The sequence below is a fragment of the Scyliorhinus torazame genome, chromosome 3, assembly GCF_047496885.1.
Source record: "Scyliorhinus torazame isolate Kashiwa2021f chromosome 3, sScyTor2.1, whole genome shotgun sequence".
NCBI classification, from domain to species: Eukaryota; Metazoa; Chordata; class Chondrichthyes; order Carcharhiniformes; family Scyliorhinidae; genus Scyliorhinus; species Scyliorhinus torazame.
In genome coordinates, this window is record NC_092709.1 from 72,555,708 (window position 1) to 72,579,066 (window position 23,359).

The window sequence follows — 23,359 nt, forward strand, 5'->3', positions numbered from 1 at the left end:
GGATCCACCCCACTGAGAGCCAAAAACGGAAAGGCGCTCATCATAGACAGAGAGGCAGTCAACGCCTGCTGGAGAGAACACTTTGAGGACCTCTTCAACCCCGAAACTGCCTTCGACACAAGCCTCCTCGACACCATCCCGCAACATGCTACTGCCACCATCTCGGCGTAACCCCAGCTCGTCTTGAGGTTGAAAAAAAACACCCGATAGCTGAAGAAGAACAAGGCTCCGGTGCAGATGGAATCCCGACAGAAGTACTAAAATGTGGCGGAGATGCACTCTTTGACAAGAATCTACAACCCCATTGTCCTTCTCTGGAATGAAGAGAGCATGCCGGATCTCAGAGCTGCCTTCATGGTGACCATCTGTAAAAAGGGAGACCGGTCCGATTGCGGAAATTACAGAGGGATTTCTCTACTCCCCGTCATGGGAAAGGTCATCCGGGGAATACTCCTCAACCGCTTCAGTGACTGACGAGCTCCTCCCTGAGTCTCAGTGCAGCTTCCACTCATCAAGAGGCTCAATGGACATGATGTTCAGCGTGCGACAAATCCAGGAAAAGTGCCTGGAGCAGCATCAACCTCTGTACATGGCCTTCTTTGATCTCGCAAAGGCTTTCGACTCTGTCAACCATGAGGGATTGTGGAACAGCCTCCTCCAATTTGGATGCCCGCAGAAATTAATCACCATTCTCCGCCTGCTCCACGACGACATGATCCTCATCAACAGAACCACCACAGACCCAATACGTGTGAAGATTGGAGTCACACAGGGCTGCGTCATCGCACCAACGCTCTTCTCCATCTTCCTCGCAGCAACACTCCACCCTGTCAGCCTGAAGCTCCCCACTGGCGTGGAGCTAACCTACCGGACAAGCGGGAAACTGTTCAACCTCCACCTCCAGGCCAGAACCAAAACCATCCCAACCTCGGTCATCGAGCTGCAGTATGCAGACGACACCTGTGTGTGCGCACATTCTGAGGCTGAACTGCAAACCATCGTCAATGCATTCACTGAGACTTATGAGAGAATGGGCCTCAGACTAAACATCTGGAAAACAAAGGTTCTCTGCCAGCCCACTCCTGCCGCACAAAACTGCCCCCCGACCATCAAGATCCACGGTGAGCCCTTGGATAATGTGGATCATTTCCCATACCTCGAGAGCCTCCTCTCTGTACAAGCAAACATTGACGACGAAATCCAACATCAACTCTAATGCGCCAATGCAGTCTTCGGAGCTTGAGGAACAGAGTACTCGAAGACCGAGACCTCATACCCAGCACCAAGCTCATGGTCTGCAGAGCAGTCGTGGTTCCCGCCCTCCCGTATGTATCAGAAACATAGACAATGTACAGCAGGCACCTCAAATCCCTAGAGAGATATCACCACGCTGCCTCTGCAAAATCCTGCAAATTCACAGGCAGGATAGGTGTACCAACGTGAGCCAATATCCCCAGCATCGAGGCACGTACACGCTTGACCAGCTGCGATGGCTGGGTCACAGATGCCCGACACAAGATTCCCGAAACAAAGTGCTCTACCCTGAGCTCCGCAATGGCAAGCGATCACTAGGAGAGCAGAGGAAATGCCCAAGGACACTCTGAAAGCTTCCCGAAATAAATGCAACATTCCCACCGACATGTGGAAATCACTTGCCTTAGAACGCACAAACTGGAGAAAAAGCATCTGCGAAGGCACCAATCACCTCGAACGTCATAGGGTGGAGCATGCAAATGGCTAAGCGTAAACAGCGGAACGAGAGCGCCGAATCCAGACCATCTCACCTACCACATCATCAAACACCAAACTGCCAAACCTGTGGCATTGTCTGAGGATCCAGGATTGGACTATTTAGCCACCGCAGAACCCACCTCCCCAGAGTGGGAGCAACTCACCCTCCATGCTGAGGGACTGCCCGAGAGAGAGAGCTTCCTGGACAGGTATTACCCGAAGCTTCACTCCAAGGCCTTGTGCCCAACATGCCTATGGGGAGCAGTTGTCAATAGGCACTTCACCACACACCCAAGGTTGAGGTCCGCTCTCCACGGGCAGTGTGCCATTGTGAACTGGGAATGTAGTTGCTCTGTTGACCAGTGGTACAGCACACCATTCTAGTCATCGTTTTTTGGAAGTCATTGTGTCAAGGGTTAAATGCTGAGCAGTAATCAGTGGCATTCACATACACAAATGGTGCTCGAGTCGCCATAATTGTGACTAGTTTTACTCCAGGCGTGTCAATTGAGTCGCAGCTGAACAGTCTCAGCAGCAATGACGTACTGATCACTGAATCTGCTCTTGTCAACATTTTGAAGCACCCCCTCTCGTCAGGTTTGAGTGACTTCCCACACACCCACCACACTGCTGCAGGCTTCCCTTTCATCTGTAAGGCCCTTCTAAGAAGCCTGTAGCTCACTGGTAGACGGCCGCACCAGAATCAGGACCTGGTCACCCGCTATTTCTAGGATGTTACTTATGTCCTTGATTGCGAAAACCAATACAGAATACCTGTTCAATTCATCTGTCATCTTTTTATTGTCAATTATTAATTCCCCAGACTTACTTTCTTTCAGACCAACATTCAGACCAGCATTCACTGTGGTAACTCGAGAAACCCTAGAAACACTTGATATAGGTCTTTTTGGCTAGCTTTCGATTGTACTCTAGTTGTTCCCTCCTTCTTAGGCCGAGATTTTCCGCTCCCGTTTGGGTCGGATTGGTTCAGTGACAGGAGCGGAAAATATCATGTGCAAGTCGTCTTTTACGTCAGCGTAAATATAGGACACAATTGTCCTCTCTCCCCGCCTGCAACGAGGCAAGTTTGCCATTTGAATACGTTAGTTACCATGTAATTATCAGGCTCGGATGCCGGAATCATTCCCCACCCCCCACCCCCAGGGGAGCTCAGGAGAGTGCAGCACCCAGGGGCGAGAGGGCAATGCCCAGGCACCCCAGCAGTGTCTGAGGTTCCAGGTTAACCGGTTTGGTTGCAGTGCGCTTGGCTGCTCTTTAAAAATGGCACCTCGATCTTCGGGTTTTAAGGTTGCTGGCAGGGCGGCTGAATCAGATGCCAGCGACTCGTCGAGAGACCAGATCCTTTAACTTTGTTTTCTAAGTCCCAGACAATATGGTGAAGAAAGCTGCTATTTCCGTCAGTGGCTTCAACACTGCTTTCCTTACCTGACATCGACTTTTGCCGATATCTGGGAAATTCTCACCCCTAACCTTTTTGTCATTTTTTTGCTGTCTTTTATGTTCTGCCTAATCTGCTGACCTGCAACCCAATTTTTTGCAATTATATGTCTTTTCTTTAAGTTTGACACGGTCTTTTATAGCTAAACTCAGATGGTGAGTGCTCCCCGTGACATTTTTCTCTCTCGTTGGAATATATCTATTCTGTGTATTCTGAAAAACCTGTGGTAATCACCACTGTTGTATATATATTAGGAGATGTGTGGTAAGGCCCTGTACTACAGGTACGGGGGTAGTCCCTGCCTGCTGGCTCCGCCCAGTAGGCGGAGTATAAATATATGTGCTCCCTACACAGCAGCCATTTCGTCAGCTGCTGTAGGAAGCCACACATCTTAGAGGAATAAAGCCTCAGTTGTATTCAACTCTCGTCTCTGTGCAATTGATCGTGCATCAATTTATTACTCTAAGATTTTCAGAAGATGGACCTCCGCATCAAGCCGGATCGCCTGCAGCTGGATCCGCAATCAAGCGACGCCAAAAAGGACTTTCAACACTGGCTAGCTTGTTTCGAAGCTTACATCAGGTCTGCACCAGACCCAATCCCAGAAGCTCAGAAGGTCCAGATACTCTACTCGCGGCTGAGCTCCAACGTCTTTCCTCTTATCCAGGACGCGCCGAACTAACCCGAAGCCATGGCGCTACTGAAAGAGAATTACACCCAGCAGACGAACACGCTCTTCGCCAGACACGTACTCTCTGATCGCAGTCAACTCCCTGGTGAGTCGGTAGAAGATTTCTGGCGTGCTTTAATACCCCTGGTCAGAGACTGTGACTGTCAGGCCATCACGGCCACGGAACATTCAAACCTCCTCATGCGGGACGCCTTTGTTACAGGGATAGGGTCAGACCTCATACGCCAGCGACTTTTAGAGGGGGCCACGCTCTACCTCGTAACAACAAAAAGAACTGGCGCTATCGATGACGGTCGCATCGCGCAATATTCAGGCAGACACCCCCAGCGGCACGGCCCACCCCTCCCACACATCGTGGACTCCGCAGACGGCCGCCCCACTGGGGGCCTCACCCAGTCAATACGCTTGTGCACACGCCAGCCAGCCAACCCCGGGGGCCCCCATGTTACTTCTGCGGGCAACATAAACACCCATGCCAACGCTGCCCGGCCCGCACTGCCCTTTGCAAGGCCTGGGGCAAGAAGGGGCACTTCGCTGCAGTGTGACAGGCCCGCTCAGTCACCGCTATTGCCCCGACCCAACTCGCATATGGACAATGGGCGCCGCCATCTTCACCTCCCCGGACCATGCGCGGCCAGTGGGCGCCGCCATCTTCTCCCCCTCAGACCACGCGTGGCCAGTGGGCACCGCCATATTCCCCTTCTCTGACCACGTGGGGCCCATGGGCGCCACCATCTTTTTCAACCCCCGCCACGTGCGCCCGTGGGCGCCGCCATCTTGTCCACCCCAAGATAATCAGGCGCCGCCATCTTATCTTCCCCACGGCACATGGGCACCACCATTGTTCCAGAACCCGTGCCCCCCGGGCACCCCATCGTTCGACACCAGCGACGACCAGCCACAACTCGCCTCTGACACGATCGACCAGTCTCACCCGCACAATCTAGCCACCGCCTCGACAAGCATGAAGATCGATGGGCACAAGACCTCTTGCCTGCTGGACTCCGGGAGCACTGAAAGCTTCATCCATCCAGATACGGTAAGGCGCTGCTCCCTTGCGGTACACCCCACCAATCTCCCTGGCCTCCGGGTCCCACTGCGTGAAGATCCGGGGGTACTGTATAGCCACACACACGGTCCAGGGCGTAGAATTCAGCAGCTTCCCCCTCTTAAGTCCTCCCCAACATCTGCGCTGCCCTGCTACTCGGCCTGGACTTCCAGTGTAACCTCCAGAGCCTAACCCTCAAATTCGGCGGGCCCCTACCACCCCTTACTGTGTGCGGCCTCGCAACCCTAAAGGTCGACCCACCTTCCCTATTGCAAACCCGTCGCCACCAGGAGCAGACGGTACAGCACCCAGGACAGGTCCTTCATCAGGTCCGAGGTCCAGCGGATGCTTCGGGAAGGCATCATTGAGGCCAGCAACAGCCCTGGAGAGCCCAAGTGGTAGTGGTGAAAACTGGGGAGAAGCACAATGGCCATGGACTACAGCCAGACCATCAATAGGTACACGCAGCTCGACGCGTACCCCCTCCCACACATATCTGATATGGTCAATCAGATTGCACAGTACCGGGTCTTCTCAACTGGAGACCTCAAATCCGCCAACCACCAGCTCCCCATCCGTAAGGCGGACTGCCCATACACTGCCTTCGAGGCAGATGGCCGCCTCTACCATTTTCTCAGGGTTCCCTTCGGCGTCACCAACGGGGTCTCGGTCTTCCAAAGGGAGATGGACTGAATGATCGACCGGTACAGGCTGCGGGCCACCTTCCCGTACCTAGACAATGTCACCATCTGCGGCCACAATCAGCAGGACCACGATGCCAACCTTGCCAAATTTCTCCACACCGCCACTCTCCTAAATCTCACCTATAACAAGGAGAAATGCGTATTCAGCATGAACCGCTTAGCCATCCTTGGCTATGTGGTCCAGATCCCGACCACATGCGCCCCCTCATGGAACTCCCCCTTCCCCACTGCCCCAAGGCCCTCAAAAGCTGCCTGGGGTTCTTTTACTACGCCCAGTGGTGTCCCAAACTACGCGGACAAGGCCCACCCCACTCATCCAGCCCACCCTTTTCCCCCTGGCGGCCAAGGCTCAACATGCCTTCAACCGTATTCGAGCCGATATCGCCAAGGCCGAGATGCACGCAGTAGACGAGGCGCTGCCCTTTCAAGTGGAGAGCCACGCTCAATCAGGCAGGCAGGTGGCACTCTTTTCCCACACCCACCATGCCTCCGAAATGCGGCACACCTCCGTCGAAAAAGAGGCTCAAGCCATCGTTGAAGCTGTGGGGCATTGGAGGCATTACCTGGCCGGCAGGAGATTCACTCTCCTCACAGACCAACGGTCGGTAGCCTTCATGTTCAATAACACACAGCGGGGCAAGATCAAAAATGAAAAATCGTGAGGTGGAGGATCGAGTTCTCCACCTGCAACTATGAGATTTTGTATTGCTCCGGCAAGCTCAACGAGCCCCAGATGCCCTATCCCGAGGTACATGTGCCAGCGCACAGGTGGCCCGACTCTGGACCCAGCACGATAACCTTTGTCACCCGGGAGTCACACAGTTGTACCATTTCATAAAGACCCGCAATCTGCCCTACTCCATCGAGGAAGTCAGGGCAATCACCAGGGACTGCCAGGTCTGTGCAGAGTGCAAACCGCACTTCTACCAGGTGGACCGCGTGTGCCTGGTGAAGGCCTCCCGCCCCTTTGAACGCCTCAGCGTGGATTTTAAAGGGCCTCTCCCCTCCACCGACCGTAACACGTATTTCCTCAGTGTGGTCGATGAGTCCTCCAGATTCCCCTTCACCATCCCATGCCCAGATATGACGCCTGCCACCGTCATCAAAGCCCTCAACACAACCTTCACTCTGTTCGGCTTCCCCGCCTACATCCAGGAAATCCCTCTGTGACAGGGGATCCTCATTCATGAGTGATGAGCTGCATCAGTTCCTGCTCAGCAGGGGTATCGCCTCCAGCAGGACGACCAGCTATAACCCCCGGGGAAACGGGCAGGTGGAGAGGGAGAACGGGATGGTCTGGAGGGCCGTCCAACTGGCCCTACGGTCCAGAAATCTCGTGGCCTCCTGCGGCAGGAGATCCTCCCCGATGCAGTGCACTCCATTCGGTCGCTACTATGCACCGCCACTAACGCCACACCCCATGAACGTCTCTTTGCCTTCCCCAGGAAGTCCACATCCGGGGTGTCGCTCCAGACTTGGCTCGCAGCTCCAGGACCCGTACTCCTCCGTAAGCACGTCCGACTCCACAAAGCGGACCCGTTGGTTGTAAGGGTGCAGTTACTCCATGCGAACCCCCAGTATGCCTACGTAGCGTAATCCGACGGCCGCCAGGATATTGTCTCCCTCAGGGACCTGGCACCAGCAGGTTCCACAGACACACACCCCTCCGGCCTGCCTCTAACCCCCCTCCCCCGGCGCACCCAGCAGCAACCCCCCCAGGACCATCCGTCCTTCCCCTGCCCACGCCAGAGGATGAAGAGAATTTTGGCACACTCCCACAGTCACCAAGGACCAGACCAACACCGGAATCGCCGCTACCACTGTGTCGCTCTCCCAATGCCATATCAAGACCTCGAACTGGCTAAATCTATAATTGGTTCGGGACTATCAAACCACCTTGTACTGGACTTCAGAAATAAATATTTTTTTTTGCTTCTGTATATTAAATTTGCTCTGTATATAGTTCTCCACCCCCCCCGCCGGACTCAATTTTAACAGGGGGGTGAATGTGGTAATCACCACTGTTGTATATATTAGGAGATGTGTGGTAAGGCCCTGTACTTCAGGTACGGGGGTAGTTCCCTGCCTGCTGGCTCTGCAGTAGGCGGAGTATTAATATGTGTGCTCCCTATACAGCAGCCATTTCGCCAGCTGCTGTAGGAGGCCACACATCTCAGAGTAATAAAGCCTCAGTTGTATTCAACTCTCGTCTCTGCAATTGATCGTGCATCAATACCCCCTTAAATATCTGTCACTGGATCTCTATTTATCTGTTCCTTCACCTAATTTTCCAGTTGCTTGAGATAGCTCTGCTTTCATGCTCTCATATTTTAAGTATGTACTTGAAAATGGTCTTGAGCAGTTTTCGAACTCAAAAGCCCTGCAGCTAACAGTTTAAAAAATTATGGTCTCCTTTAGGAAATGTACTGTTGCTGGCAAGGCTGTTCATGCACTGTTGAACCCATTTCACATGTGTGAGCAGCACTATTGGTGAGATAGTGTCAAAGAAATCATTGAATCGGATTCCTGGGCCCAATTTAATTGTTCTGAAATGTTAACAAGCTTTCATTGTCGAACGAAACCATCTAAAAAATGCTGGTAATTGTACTTGGCATAGAATGTAGCTCACTGTCAATCGGGCATGATGGCAGCCACACACACACACGCACAATTTCACAACTGATATCTCGGCAACATTATGGAACTGGGGTCATAATAATAACTGAATGCATCCTCTTCAACACCAAGTAATATCGGGCGCAATTCAGCGGACGGCACATTAGCGGGGTGTTTACCAGAGGTTGCAGCGCTGAGAAACGCACATTTATACAGCCTCGGTAAGATTCTCTCCACCGATGCCTCATTCAGAGGGATTTCCTGCTGGCAAGGTGATCTTTGCAGATCGAGAGGCCATTTTGGACGGCTGCTCTGATCTCTTCTCTCCCTACCCCCCCCCTTCCCAAACCTGTTTTTGTGACCACCCCCCCCCCCATACCTTGGGGAGGCCTCTGGGAATCTCGCACACCCTCCCTCCACCTGGCAATCCCCCCCCGGAACTGACCCCTGGCAGTGCCAACCTGGCAGCCGAGCACCCAGGCACTGCCATCCTGGCACCCTAGCAGTGCTGTACAGCCTCCCTGGCAGTGCCAAGGTTCTCTGGCTCCAGGTGGAGTGCCAGGGTGCTGCCCTATGCTACCCCTGACCGGCCAGGGGTCTCCAATCCCCCCCCCCCCCCTCACCCCCACAAGATGCAGTTGCGCTTGGTCAATGTTTATGTGGACAGGTACTAAAGGGCACCCTGGCGATGTCTCCCAGGCACAGCCGGTGAGTCCTGGGCACTGGGTGAATCAGTTGAATCAATTATGCTCATTTAAGGGCAGCACGGTGGCGCAGTGGTTAGCACTGCTGCCTCACGACGCTGAGGTCCCAGGTTCGATCCCGGCTCAGGGTCACTGTCCGTGTGGAGTTTGCACATTCTCCCCGTGTTTGCGTGGGTTTCGCCCCCACAACCCAAAGATGTGCAGGATTGGCCACGCTAAATTGCCCCTTAATTGGAAAAAATGAATTGGGTACTCTAAATTTAAAAAAAATTTATGCTCATTTTAGTATCCAGATGTGGATCATACCCAGTGAGATCCCGACCACAACGTCTCACGAGACGTTTCAAGTGTCGCGACACCAAGTCGGACAGGATGATATTGTTTTTGTTTCTTATCAATTGGAGCAATGAATATGAAACAAATTAATCAGAGGAAGTGAATGTTTTTCAGGTACCAAAGAATATATCTTCCTGGAAACAGTGACAGAGACAAAATATCAAAAGCATGATTTCCAAAAACATGGTGTATTTTTCAACCTTGGTAGAATTAATCAAGTATATTTGCTAAAATAAACACTTATTTATTTGCAGAGCAAGGCAAAGCTAGTGAAAGAATCTGTGTATCCTTTCAATGCAAAAACTGGACTGTGCCGATATTTTTCCAGGTCTGCGCTTGGTGTTTCAATCACGGGTTTTAAAGCGTACAGCTTCAGGTAATCCTGCTTCATTCAGTCCATTACGTCTTTCCTGATTGCAAAATAACTGGAAAGCTATTTTTCAGAGATGAGTACCAATTTATTTACTATCAATTTGATCATGTGAAACTGATTGCGTAAAGAAATTCTGCACTGCTGTAAATCGTCACATAGGAGTTAGGAGCAGGAGCTTGCGAAACAGCCACACAAGCTTGATCCACCATTCAGTATGAGGATATTCTAGCTCACTTCCACTTTCCCATTCTATTCCCAGATTCCTTGAATCCCCTTGTGCCTAAAAATCTATTGACCTCTGTTTTGAACAATCTCGATGATGAAGCACTCTCAGTCCGCTGGTTAAGACAATTTCAATTCTTCTGAGTGAAGATATTTCTCTTCGTATCTGTCCTAAATGGCTGACCTATTATCCTGAGGCAATCAACTCCAGTTCTGGAATCTCAGTCTAGGGGAAGCCAGACTCTCCACCGCTCCACCAAGCCAAGCCTGAGACGGGCTGGGAAATTACCCAGCTTAGAAGAAAACCAAGCAAACTTTCGGAATTTAATTTGGGTGGTTGTGGGTGCTGGTGAGAAGGAGTCATGCCCGCCGCAAGGAAATAGTTCAGAGCCAGCATTGGGCTGGGAGTACCGGGCTGGGCAGTTTAAGACACACCTCAGTACTCTGGGACTTCATCCCAGTTGTAATAATGAAAACAAAATAAAGAACAGCCCTCTGTAGGGTCAAGACTGCCCTCTTTAAGAGGGGGTGAAGTTTGGGGCGCTGTACCCGACCCACCTCTGGGTGACTTTGCAGAAGTGTGAATATTATTTTGGCAAACCAGAGGAGGCGATGGAGTTTATGAGAGACAGTGGACCAGCAGGAGAAGGAGGATATTCAACTTGAGGAGTTTGTGCGCATGTTTCTTTGTACTCGGGAAACATTTCCCCTCGAAATGTTTCTTTTGTTTCGATGGTGGGCTGTTTGGAGGGCAGGCATTCCGTGGGGAACATCAAGGGCGAATGCATCTTTTTTGCTTTCTAGGGGAGCGTGGACGTGGGGAGGGAAATTGCGGGGGGAAGGGGTTTGGAGGCTTTGGGCCTTTTGGGCCATCATGCTAGCTGGGCGGGCTAGTTAATGGGAGTGCAGTGGGAGGTTTTCAGGAGCTGCAGGTGGGGAGGGGGATGGGGTTGTTTTGTTTGGGAGTGGGGGGAGGATTGCTGACAAGGGTGTCATGATGTGGCACAGCTGGAAAGGGAGTGATGACAGTGGATATCCGAAGGTGGGCCAGGAGGGCCGCGTAAGATGAACCGGGGGCTGGCCCAAAAAGGATATGGTTGATCGGCAGGTGAGAGTAGGGTGGGGGAGGGGGGAGGGGAGCCCCTGACCAGGCAGGTCACGTGGAGCCCCTGACCAGGCAGGTCACATGGAATGTGAGGGGGCTGAATGGGCCAGGCAAACGGTCACGTGTGTTCGCACACCTGAGGAGTCTAAAATTGACGTGGCTTTTTTGCAGGAGGCCCATTTAAAGATAGGGGGCTGGATTCTGAGATAAGTGCTGACGCCGATGTGGGAATGGTGATGTTTTACGACCGAACAAATGGCACAAAACGGCCACCCATCCTCCATCTGGTGGGGGGCTAGCAGGCACGCAGTGTAGAATCCCCGGCTCTAGCTGCGGATACGGCTGGAGAATTGCCGGGTCCATGGCTGCGCATGTGCACGCCGGCGTGCCAAATAGTGCCCCCCTTTGGCCAGGATCACCACCTCGGACCACCCCCCACCAGTGCCCGCAGATTGGCTATTCCCCCGACTGGTGCCGCTGGACTTAGTCCGCCGGCGCCACGCCGAGTTCTCGGAAAAAAGTACCACAGGCGCAGTCGGGAACTTGGTCCACCGGGGGGGGAGGGCCTCGGGTAACGTCCTAGAGCTGTCCCGACGGCGTGCAGCATACTCAGACTATGCCGTTTTGGAGGGGGCGGAGCATCGCAAAAGCACCGCCGCCCCCGATTCCGGCGCCAATGTGGAATCTCCAGCCGATTGCCGAACACGATTGTGACGTCGGAGACCGGAGAATCCCACCCAGGGGACCAGACAAGGCTAAGGAAAGGGTGGGGCAGTTGTTCCACTCAGGACTGGATATGAAGATGAGGGGGGTGGCGATGCTGCTGAATAAGTGGGTGGCATTCGAGGTGGGGAATATTGTGGCAGACTTGGAAGGGGTGAGGGGTGGAGGTTTGTGATGGTGAGTGGGAAGCTGGAGGGGATGCCGGTGATCCTGTTAAACGTGAGGTTTGGGAAGCTGAGGGCGAAGGAATTCTCATACTTCTCCCATGTTCCCGGATAGATTTTGTTTGTGGTGGATAAGGTATTGCTGGCAGGGGTGGGCGATTCGGAGTATTTGGCGATTATGGTTTCAGACCATGCACCGCACTGGGTGGATTTGCGGGTGGACTGGAGTGTGGCCCAGTGGCCGCAGTGGAGGTTGGATGTGGGGTTGATGGTGGATGAGGAGGAGTTGAGCGGGTGAGGGCTGCCATTCGGGGGGGATGTGGAACTCGATGACACGGGGGAAGTCATGGATTGCCACGCTGAGAGAGGCACTCAAGGCGGTGGTTTGGGGGGAGCTTATTTCAATTCGGGCGCATCGGGAGAAGGCGGAACAGGCAGAGATGGCAAGGCTGGTGGAGGAGAACCTGAGGGCATATAGGGGGGACTCGGAGGGCCCGGAGGCAGGGTTGTTGAGGGAGAGGCAGAGGCTCCAGATGGAGTTCGGATTAGTGTCCATGGGGAAGGCGGTGGGGCAGCTACAGAGAGCCAGAGGGGCAGCATATGAATACGGTGAGAAAGCAAGCACAATGCTGGCCCACCAGCTGAGAAAGCAAGAGGCGGTGAGGGAGATTGGCAGAGTAAAGGACGAGATGGGAAGGGTAATGTTGGACCCTGAGGGGGTGAATGGCATGTTTGAGTTGTTTTATAGGAGATTAAATGAGTCGCAGCCCCTGGCTGGGGGGGGGGGCAAGCAAAGGTGTTGGCTCTGTAAATTGAGGGCTGTGTCCCAGGGGTGATGGGTGAGGATCAAACCGAGTTTGTGAAAGGGAGACAGCTGTCGGTGAATCTGAGGGGGATGCTCTTTGCCTTGGCTATAGGGCCACAGGCAAAGGCGCTTACAGCATCAAGGGATTGGAAAGGGATTGTGCGAGGGAGCGTCGAGCACAGGGTTTCGCTGTGCACGGACAAAGTGTTGTTAATATTTTGGTCCCATTGGGGCTATTATGGGGACCTTGGTGGACTTTGGCCACTTCTCTGGGTACAGGTTGAACATGGGAAAGAGCGAGATGTTCCCAATTGAGACCAGAGGGCAGGAGAGGAGGTTAGGGGAGTTGCTGTTTAAGGTAGTGGGGACAGGTTTTAGATACCTGGGCATTCGGCGCAGCTGCCCAAGTTGAATTTGACTCGGCTGGTGAAGCAGATGAAGGAGAACCTTAAGAGGTGGGATGTGCTCTTGCTGGCGGGACAGGTGCAGACAGTAAAGAAGACGGTGTTCTCAAGGTTCCTGTTAATATTTCAGAACCTCACGATTTTTGTCCCGAAGTCGTTCTTTAAAAAAGGTTAATGCGCTGATCTCTGGGTTTGTGTCGACGGGGAAGACCCCGCGAGTCAAGAGGGCCGAATATAATGAACTACGACTGCGTGGCGAACATCGCTGTAGTTAGGAAATGGGTAATGGGGAAGGATGGAGGCGGCTTCTTGCAGGGGAACGAGTTTAAGGACATTGTCAACAGTGCCTCTGCCATTCAAAAGAACATAACATAAGAACTAGTAGCAGGAGTAGGCCATCTGGCCTCTCGAGCCTGCTCCACCATTCAATGAGATCATGGCTGATCTTTTGTGGACTCAGCTCCACTTTCTGGCCCGAACACCATAACCCTTAATACCTTTATACTTCAAAAAACTATCTATCTTTATCTTAAAAACATTCAATGAAGGAGCCTCTACTGCTTCACTGGGCAAGGAATTCCATAGATTCACAACCCTTTGGGTGAAGAAGTTCCTCCTAAACTCAGTCCTAAATCTACTTCTCCTTATTTTGAGGCTATGCCCCCTAGTTCTGCTCTCACCCGCCAGTGGAAACAACCTGCCCGCATCTATCCTATCTATTCCCTTCATAATTTTATATGTTTTTATAAGATCCCCCCTCATCCTTCTAAATTCCAACGAGTACAGTCCCAGTCTACTCAACCTCTCCTCGTAATCCAACCCTTTCAGCTCTGGGATTAACCTAGTGAATCTCCTCTGCACACCCTCCAGTGCCAGTAAGTCCTTTCTCAAGTAAGGAGACCAAAACTGAACACAATACTCCAGGTGTGGCCTCACTAACGCCTTATACAATTGCAGCATAACCTCCCTAGTCTTAAACTCCATCCCTCTAGCAATGAAGGACAAAATTCCATTTGCCTTCTTAATCACCTGTTGCACCTGTAAACCAACTTTTTGCGACTCATGCACTAGCACACCCAGGTCTCTCTGCACGGCAGCATGTTTTAATATTTTATCATTTAAATAATAATCCCTTTTGCTGTTATTCCTAACAAAATGGATAACCTCACATTGTCAACATTTTATTCCATCTGCCAGACCCTAGCCCATTCACTTAGCCTATCCAAATCCCTCTGCCGACTTCCCGTATCCTCTGCACTTTTTGCTTTACCATTTATCTTAAGTGTCATCTGCAAACTTGGACACATTGCCCTTGGTCCCCAACTCCAAATCACCTCCAAATCATCTATGTAAATTGTGAACAGTTGTGGGCCCAACACTGATCCCTGAGGGACACCACTAGCTACTGATTGCCAACCAGAGAAACACCCATTAATCCCCACTCTTTGCTTTCTATTAATTAACCAATCCTCTATCTCGCCGGCCAGGCACTCCATGAGCCCAGTGGTAGTGTCGGCCCTAAGGGTCTGGGGCAGTGGAGGCAGCATCTGGGACTAGAGGGTGCCTCGGTGTTGGCACCGATCTGTGGCAGTCATAGGTTTGCACCGGGGCGGGGGGAGGGGCTGGATGCGACGTTTCATGGGGTGGCGGCAGGCAGGGATTGAGTGATTAGGCGACGTGTTTATCGGAGACAGTTTCGCAAAATTGGAGGAACTGGAGGAAGAGTATGAGCTGCCCAGGGGGAATGATTTCAGGTGCCTGCAACTCTGGGATTTTGTGAAGAGGGAGGTGCCGCATTTTCTTGGGTTACCGCCCTTGGGGTTGCAAGACAAGGTGCTGTCGAAAGAGGAGATAGAGGAGGGGAAGGGGTTCTAGGTCTACAAGAAGCTGATGGATTAGGAGGGGCCCCTGGGTGGAAACAGAAAGTATAAGTGGGTGGAGGAGCTGCGAGGGGAGGGGGGAGGTGGAGGCCGGGACGTGGGCTGAGACCCTGCGGAGGGTGAATGCATCCTCGTTGTGTGCGAGGAAAAGCCTCATTCAGTTTAAAGTAATTCTTAACGCACATATGATGGTAGTGAGGATGAGTAGGTTTTTTGAGGGAGGTAGACGATAGGTGTGGGCTGTGCGCAGGGAGTGCCGTGAATCACGTCCACATGTTCTGGGCATGTTCGAAACTAAAGGGGTTTTGGCAGGGGTTTGCGGACGTAATGTCTGAGGTGATGGGGGTGAAGGTGGCCCCAAGTCCAGAGATAGCGATATTCGGGGTGTCGGAAGACCCTGGAGTCCAGGGGGTGAGAGAGGCTGATGTCTTGGCCTTTGCCTCCCTGATAGCCCGGAGACAGATCTTACTGGGGTTGAGGGACTTGAAGCCACCAGAAGCGTGGGTGTGGGTGAGCGACCTGGCAGAATTCCTGTGGCTGGAGAAGGTCAAGTTCAACCCGAAGGGGTCGTTGATGGATTCGCTTGGAGGTGGAAGCCGTTCATTGACGTCTTTAAGGAGGATTGAAGAGTCAGCAAAAGGCAGAGGGGGCGGGTGAAGGGGATTAAAATGGATAAGGCAGAATTGGGGAGGGGGCGACGGTAGAGGGCAGGGGGGTAGCGGGTGTTGGTTATCTATAATGTTATATAATTCTGCTTCGGCTTCAGTTTTTTTATGAAAATGCCTGAATAAAATATTTTTTTAATAAAGCAATGTTATCCCTGCAGCCATTTCAACAGAATAATAGATGTCTGCGCTCTCAGCGAAGGTGCATAATGAGTCTTGGCTTGTGAACCATGAGTCCATTAAAAGCTCGTGTACCGCCATGAACATTTTGGAGGACGAGGACATGGAGGCCACTATAGGGCCGGCTAGATCAGGCAGGCACTGTAATTTCTATCAATCTACGGACTCACCACCCCACATCCATATCTCACACGGATGAAAATTGGGGGCTCTGAGAATGAGGTCAGGGATCCCAGAATTGGATTCTGTCCACCATTTTTACATCTTCCTGGAGTCTCACGACTCGGGAAAAACCAACTCATTAGAAACATAGAATCCCTAAAGTGCATAAGGAGGCCATTTGGCCCATTGAGTCTGCACCCACCTTTTGAAATACTACCCTACACAGATCCAATCCCCACCCTATCCTGTAACCTCACCTAACCTTTGGACACTGAGGGGAAATTTAGCATGGCCAATCTACCTAATCTGCACTTCTTTGGACTGTGGGAGAAAACCGGAGCACCCGGAGGAAATTTACAGACATGGGAAGAATGTGCAAACTCCGCACAGACAGTCACCTGAGGTCGGAATCAAACCCAGGTTCCTGGTGCTGTGAGGCAGCAGTGCTATCTACTGTGCCACCATGCCGTCCTTTCATTATTTTAACCTCCAGGGATTATATGCCTAATCTGCTCAATGGCTCTTCATAGGATAACTGTCACCTCAGCAATCAATTACAGGTTACTCTTCCTCTAATGCAAGTATATCCTTCCTGAGATCAAGATAAAACAGTACACAGTAATGCAGGTGTGATCTCACTCATGCTGTATATAGTTTTACAGCAAGATTTCCTTAGTTTTATATTTGTAATAAAGGCTGTCATAACATTTGCCTTCCTAATTGCTTACTAAATGCTACATATTTTAATATGTTTTTTTTGGACTTTCAGAAGGTTTTTTACAAGGTCCCAGATCAGAGATTGAGTGTGGTATATTCAGAGATTGAGTGTGGTATATTCAGAGATTGAGTGTGGTATATCCAGAGATTGAGTGTGGTATATTCAGAGATTGAGTGTGGTATATTCAGATGGATAGAAATCTGGTTCACAGACAGGAAAGAAAGGACAAAATTCTCTGGCTCGTGATGCCGCAAACCGCGGTTGGGCATCAGCCAAAATAGAAGTCCGCCCCGGCGCTGATTTGGGTGCCACGCTCCAGTCCCTCGCTGGACGAGGTTCCCGCCCGGGCGCTGATTTGGGTGCCATGCTCCAGTCCCTCGCTGGACGAGGTTTCCGCCCGGGCGCTGATTTGGGTGCCATGCTCCAGTCCCTCGCTGGACGAGGTTTCCGGCCGGGCGCTGATTTGGGTGCCATGCTCCAGTCCCTCGCTGGACGAGGTTCCCGCCCGGGCGCTGATTTGGGTGCCATGCTCCAGACCCTCGCTGGACGAGGTTTCCGCCCGGGCGCTGATTTGGGTGCCATGCTCCAGTCCCTCGCTGGACGAGGTTTCCGCCCGTGCGCCGATTTGGGTGCCATGCTCCAGTCCCTCGCTGGACGAGGTTTCCGCCCGGGCGCTGATTTGGGTGCTATGCTCCAGTCCCTCGCTGGACGAGGTTCCCGCCCGGGCGCTGATTTGGGTGCCATGCTCCAGACCCTCGCTGGACGAGGTTTCCGCCCGGGCGCTGATTTGGGTGCCATGCTCCAGTCCCTCGCTGGACGAGGTTTCCGCCCGTGCGCCGATTTGGGTGCCATGCTCCAGTCCCTCGCTGGACGAGGTTTCCGCCCGGGCGCTGATTTGGGTGCTATGCTCCAGTCCCTTGCTGGACGAGGTTCCCGCCCCAGCGCTGATTTGGGTGCTATGCTCCAGTCCCTCGCTGGACGAGGTTTCCGCCCGGGCGCTGATTTGGGTGCCATGCTCCAGTCCCTCGCTGGACGAGGTTTCCGCCCGGGTGCTGATTTGGGTGCTATGCTCCAGTCCCTCGCTGGACGAGGTTTCCGCCCGGGCGCCGATTTGGGTGCCATGCTCCAGTCCCTCGCTGGACGAGGTTTCCGCCCGGGTGCTGATTTGGGTGCCATGCTCCCGTCCCTCGCTGGACGAGGTTTCCGCCCGGGCGCTGATTTGGGTGCCATGCTCCAGTCCCTCGCTGGACGAGGATCCCGCCCCGGCGCTGATTTGGGTGCCATGCTCCAGTCCCTCGCTGGACGAGGTTTCCGCCCGGGCGCTGATTTGGGTGCTATGCTCCAGTCCCTCGCTGGACGAGGTTTCCGCCCGGGCGCTGATTTGGGTGCCATGCTCCAGTCCCTCGCTGGACGAGGATCCCGCCCCAGCGCTGATTTGGGTGCCATGCTCCAGTCCCTCGCTGGACGAGGTTCCCGCCCCAGCGCTGATTTGGGTGCCATGCTCCAATCCCTCGCTGGACGAGGTTTCCGCCCAGGTGCTGATTTGGGTGCCATGCTCCAGTCCCTCGCTGGTGGTGTAAACGAGGTTTCCGCCACGTCACCGACAATGGCATGACATTTGCATGCATTTAAATGTGATTGGTGGGTTGGAAACGGTCTGCTCCGCCCATCCGTGATGCTCCGCTCCTCTGAGGCAGACGTCTCCTGGGCGTGAATTACTAGAAGTATTTATAAACATGGACTGGGCGCCATGGCTCCGGAGGGGAAGCAGGAGGCTAAAAATCACCGAAAAACCACTGTCCGGCTTGTTGGGAGTGTCTGCCTGGGCTGGGAGCAGAGGCAGGTAGTGACTTGGTGCTAGGTCCGTGGATTTAGGGTGTTGCCCTCGGGATGGCCAGGCCCAGATCGCCATTGCTGCAGTCTGTCTTTTAAACGCACCCCTTTGGTGCTCCTTACAGGCTCACGGCTGCTCACACTGCTGAGTGCTGCCTGTGTCCTGTAAATGCTCAGTAGGCCTCTGCTCATCTGGGAGCCCACGCAGGCCACCCTCTGGACACCCTCATACCCCAGCTGTATCATCAAGGGCCAAGCTCAACCAGGAGCCCACCAGATGTTGGCACTCCTCTGAAGTGCTGCCCCATTGCAGAGGAATCAGGTGGAGCTCAACCCAACCAGGGGACACCTGCACTGCAGCCTTTGGAACCCTCTCAGGGCAGAGGACTCATCAACGACCCCCACCCGTCCGGATCAAGGGCTGTCTCCTCCTGGTGAGACTGACAACACTGACTGCCTCGGCCACCACCTCCCAGGCAGTGTTCAGGAGGGCAGGCTTGAGCCTGCAGACTTCACTGGGGAAGAGATGTCCCTCCGCGCGTGTAATAAAAACAGCTCCAGCTGCCAGGCTCTCTCAGCCGTTAGAACGCCCGCTAAGCCGGGAATTGCTCTGAATACACACCAGCAGAGTGCTAGCCTATGAGCATGTCCTGAATTGCTCCACAAATAGCGCCTCCAATGGGTAGGCAAACCGCCGCAATTCAGTTCCACTTAGGACGCGATTCAATGATAACATTTCAAAGTGTGGTAGCGAGTGGGAACTGCTGCGGATTTTCCGATGCTCGGCCTGGCAAGGCCATCACCACAATCCAATAAACGTTGGATTGGTCCACTTAAGGAGGCCCCCAAGCTTCACACCACAAATTATGGCTTGCCAACCGATTCGCCAAGATCGCGCTTGCCAGTCCCCCACTAGCATGAAAACTGAAACCGCGCAGCCCGCCCCATTCAGCTCGCAGCCATGGCACCAAGGTGATCGGCCCCACGATTCGGGGATGCAGACCTGGGGAGGTTCCGAGAGGCAGTTGAGGCCAGAAGGGATGTCCTGTTTCTCCCGAAGATCCTGGAGGGTCAGCCACAAGGCAGCCAATGCTGCCTGGGAGGAAATAACGGCTGTCAGATCGGTCAATGTGACCAGGACGTCCGGCACCCAGTGCCACAAGGTCAACGACCTACACGAGGCAGCATGGGTGAGTTGGCACCGGACACCCTCTGCAGGAATGCACGGCACACGCCCAGAACCATGCTGTGCCATGGCTGACCCATGCAGCCCAAGGCGCCCCCTCCAAATTCTTCCCACCCCTCCACGCGAACTATCCCACCCACTCCAAGCCCCCTCTTACCCCACCCTGCGGTGAACCACACGTGCGTCCAACGATACCCTTCCTGTGTCCCCACAGAAGAAGTTGTCCCACAACTGTTGGGAGTGGACCCAGACAGGCGACGGGGTGCAGGACATCACACTCCTTGCCACCTTCGAAGAATGGGCCCTGGAGGTGAGGGAGTGGCCGAGGATAGACCGGTCACCTGTGCCAGCAGCTTGACGTCTACATTCAATAGCGTTATCGGGAGGTACGACCCACACTGCTCCGGATCCGTTTTCAATATACAAGAGATAATTACTTCTACCCAACGCTAAAACTCTAGCATAGCACTGTCCTCTCTCGCTCAATCTGAATTTGAAATTCTAATATGCTGTGATCACTCATTGCAAGAGGATCCTTAATGACAAGACTATTTATCAACCCTTCATTATATAATACTAAATCTAAAATAGCCTGCTCCCTGGTTGGCTCCATAACATATTGCTCGAAGAAACAATCCCTCATGCACTCTATGAAATCTCCCTCAAGGCTATCCTTGCCAATTTTGATTGATCCAGTCACCCGTTGTGTCCTTCTCACAAGCCCTCATTATTTCTTGGTTTTTACTCTGCCCCACTTTGGAAGTATCGCTCGGGGGCCAGTAAATTACTCCAACCAAGGAGTTTTTTCCCTTGTACCGGGTCTCTGTATCGGTCACCGACCTCTGTACCCCTATCCCCCAAGAGTCAACAGGCCATTCTGGGGTGGTTGTCGAGGAGGTTGGGGATGTCTGACTGCCCCAGGATGTAACTGTCGTGCACACTCCCCGGGAAACGTGCACACGCATGCATAACCTTCTCGTGCTGGTTGCACACGAGCTGGATGTTCAGGGAGTGGAACCCCTTCCTGTTGACGTAGGGCACTCCCCGAAGGCCCGGTGTGTGCAAGGCGACACGCGTGCCATTGAATAACCCCAGGACCCGGGGCATCCCGACGATGGCAGGAAGTCCTGCTACCCGGAAATCCTGTTGGGTTTGGTCCACGTCAAAGTTTATGTGGTTTTCTGCCCGGGCAAACCTGTCAGCTGTAGCTTGCGAGATGCCACACACATCCCCGCTCGAGCGCTGGAATGATCCTGAGGCGCAGGCGTTCAGGGCTGCGTTGACCTTGACAGCCACCAGAAGCAGGTATCCTCCTCCTCCACATGGTGCCAAGTTCACGAGGACATGGCACAGGTGCCGCACTGTCTGCTTGTTGAGGCAAAGCCTTCTGCGGTACATCATCTGCTGTCCGTCATCTGCTCGAAAGGCCAGCGACGCTTGTACACCTTGGGCCGCCACGGCCTTCCCCCTCTGGGTCTCACCCTGGCCTGATGGTTGGCTGAGCCCTCAGCGTGTGGGCCGGGGTCGCCGTCTCGGGCCTATGTCAAGGCTGCTGCTGCCACCGCCTTCTCCGGTTTCTGGCCGCCCGGCCTGTCAGCAGCACCACGAGGGCAATTTCCACAACGTCCAGAATCTGGTCCATACCGTTCGATATCTGTAAGGATTTGGGAGAGGGTAAGAGACTGACAAATAATGATGTCTTCCACCCCGGGGGCACACCAGTCCCCCCACCAGTCGTCTTCCCCCCCCCCCCCCCCCCCCCCCCCCGCCGTTCTGCCCGCCGGAGCTGCTCAGTGCAGCAAAATTGGACAGCATTTTGGTCTCTTGGGGGGCCCCCAAATGATCTCGAAACAACCCCACGCCCCAATTCACCAGAGAGTATAAGGGGCTCACCTCCCCCCACCCCCACCCCCCCCCCCCCCCCCCCCCCCCCCACCCGGCACCCAGAAACCCCAGCCCAATCACTGCCGCGCTGACAGTGCCACCTGGGCACCTTCGCAATGCTAGGCTAGCAACCAGGTGGCCACCAGAATGCCAGGGTGGTATTGTCAGGGTGCCCAGGTGGCACCAGCGTGCACCTGGGGGCCTCCAATACCCTGGGGGACCCCCACGAGTACCGTTCCATCTGGTCCCGGTTTGTGGAGACCAGCACTGAATGGCACCTGCCCAAGGTCAACGAGGCTAAAAGGTTAGAGCCCGCGCATTGGTTAGATCTCAGGAACACAGTGATACTAGCTGGCACAAAATGACCACCGATTCCCCGTTTTGCTGGGGGCGAGCAGGACGGCAGCGTAGAGCACTCGGCTCTAGCTGCCGATATTCCCCGGAGAATTACCGGGTCTGTGGCCGCGCTTGCGCACGGCGGCGGCCTGCAGCGTCATGCAAAATGGCCCGCGAAATAGTCCCCCACATTGGCCGGCTCGCGCACCCTGGACCACCCCAGTGCCCTCAGCCCCGAATAATGTCCCCCCCCTGCCCACTGATCGGCACTCCCCCGACTGTGGCAGCACTGGACTGTGTCCACATCCGCCACGCCGAGTTCCCGACGGGTGAGACCATGAGAGACCCACGCCATCGGGAACTTGGCCAGTCGGGGGCGGAGCATTGGAGGGCGGGCCTCAGGTAATGTCCTGAGGCTGTTGATACATTGCGAGGTGTACTCCTAGAGTACTCCGCTTTGGAGGGGGAGGAACATCGCGAAAGCGGCGCCGCCCTCGATTTCCTCAGAAATTTGAATTCTCTGGCCGGTCGCCGAACGCGATTTCGCCAGCGGCAACCGGAGAATCATGCCCCATGTGTGGGCTTCTCCCTCCCGCCGCACCCATTTTCTGGTTCTGCGCGACCCCACCAGCAGCGGGATCCTCCGACCCAGTAGCCGGCCAATGGGGTTTCCCATTGTGGGCACTCCCACACCGTCGGGAAATCCATATGACTGCACTTCGGTGAAGCGGAGGATCCCGCCGACGGAGAATCCAGCCTATGTTCTCCTGCCGGAGGAGAAAGAGAGAGTGCAATTCACAATGCAGTTCAGTATCCCTCGCCATGCAAATTTATGCAGGGCCAAGAATACCCGGGATTCCTGAGGGAGTCCTGCTCCTGGCCCGCCATTTAGAACGGGCGGCCCAACAGCGAAATCCTGCAGCCGGCAACCCCACTGCCCATCCCCCCACCACACTGCAAATCAGCCACCTCCGCCGCATCGCAAAGCAGCCCCCATCCCCAGATTTCCTGGGTGCCCCATCCCCCAATTATGGGGCTGACCACCCCCCCCCAAAAAAAAAACTCCTAAACAGGCAGAACCCCCCAAGAGCCCTGAACTAAATGGCCCGCCCTCCCCTCCCGCAGAGACACAGATCCCCAAACTAGTGGGATCGTGCCACAGGGACCCCTTGACTAAAGGGTGCCCACATAGGGATCTCTAACTAGAGGTACTACCCCAAAGAGACCCCAAACTAGTGGGACCCCACCACAGGGACCCCTTAACTCGAGGGACCGCCTACAGGAACCCCTAACTAGAGGGACTCCCCCATCAGGACCTTCGAACTTAAAGGACCCCTCAGAAGAGAGAGCCCTTTCTGGAAGATAGAAACAGTCCAGGCAGAGGCAGTGAAAATAATTACAGCTGTATCACTCACTTGGAAGCTCCAGGT

The 23,359-nt window shown here is 53.9% G+C and overlaps 1 protein-coding gene across 1 annotated transcript in view; it reads left to right on the forward strand.

Moving 5' to 3' along the window:
• The window catches only part of ctso (cathepsin O), a 99,998-nt gene that overhangs the window by 32,382 nt on the left and 44,257 nt on the right, over positions 1-23,359 (forward strand). Inside the window, exon 5 of the mRNA XM_072495798.1 lies at positions 9,544-9,665. Within this exon, the coding sequence (XP_072351899.1) occupies positions 9,544-9,665 (122 nt within the window). The remainder of the gene's footprint in view (positions 1-9,543; positions 9,666-23,359) is intronic.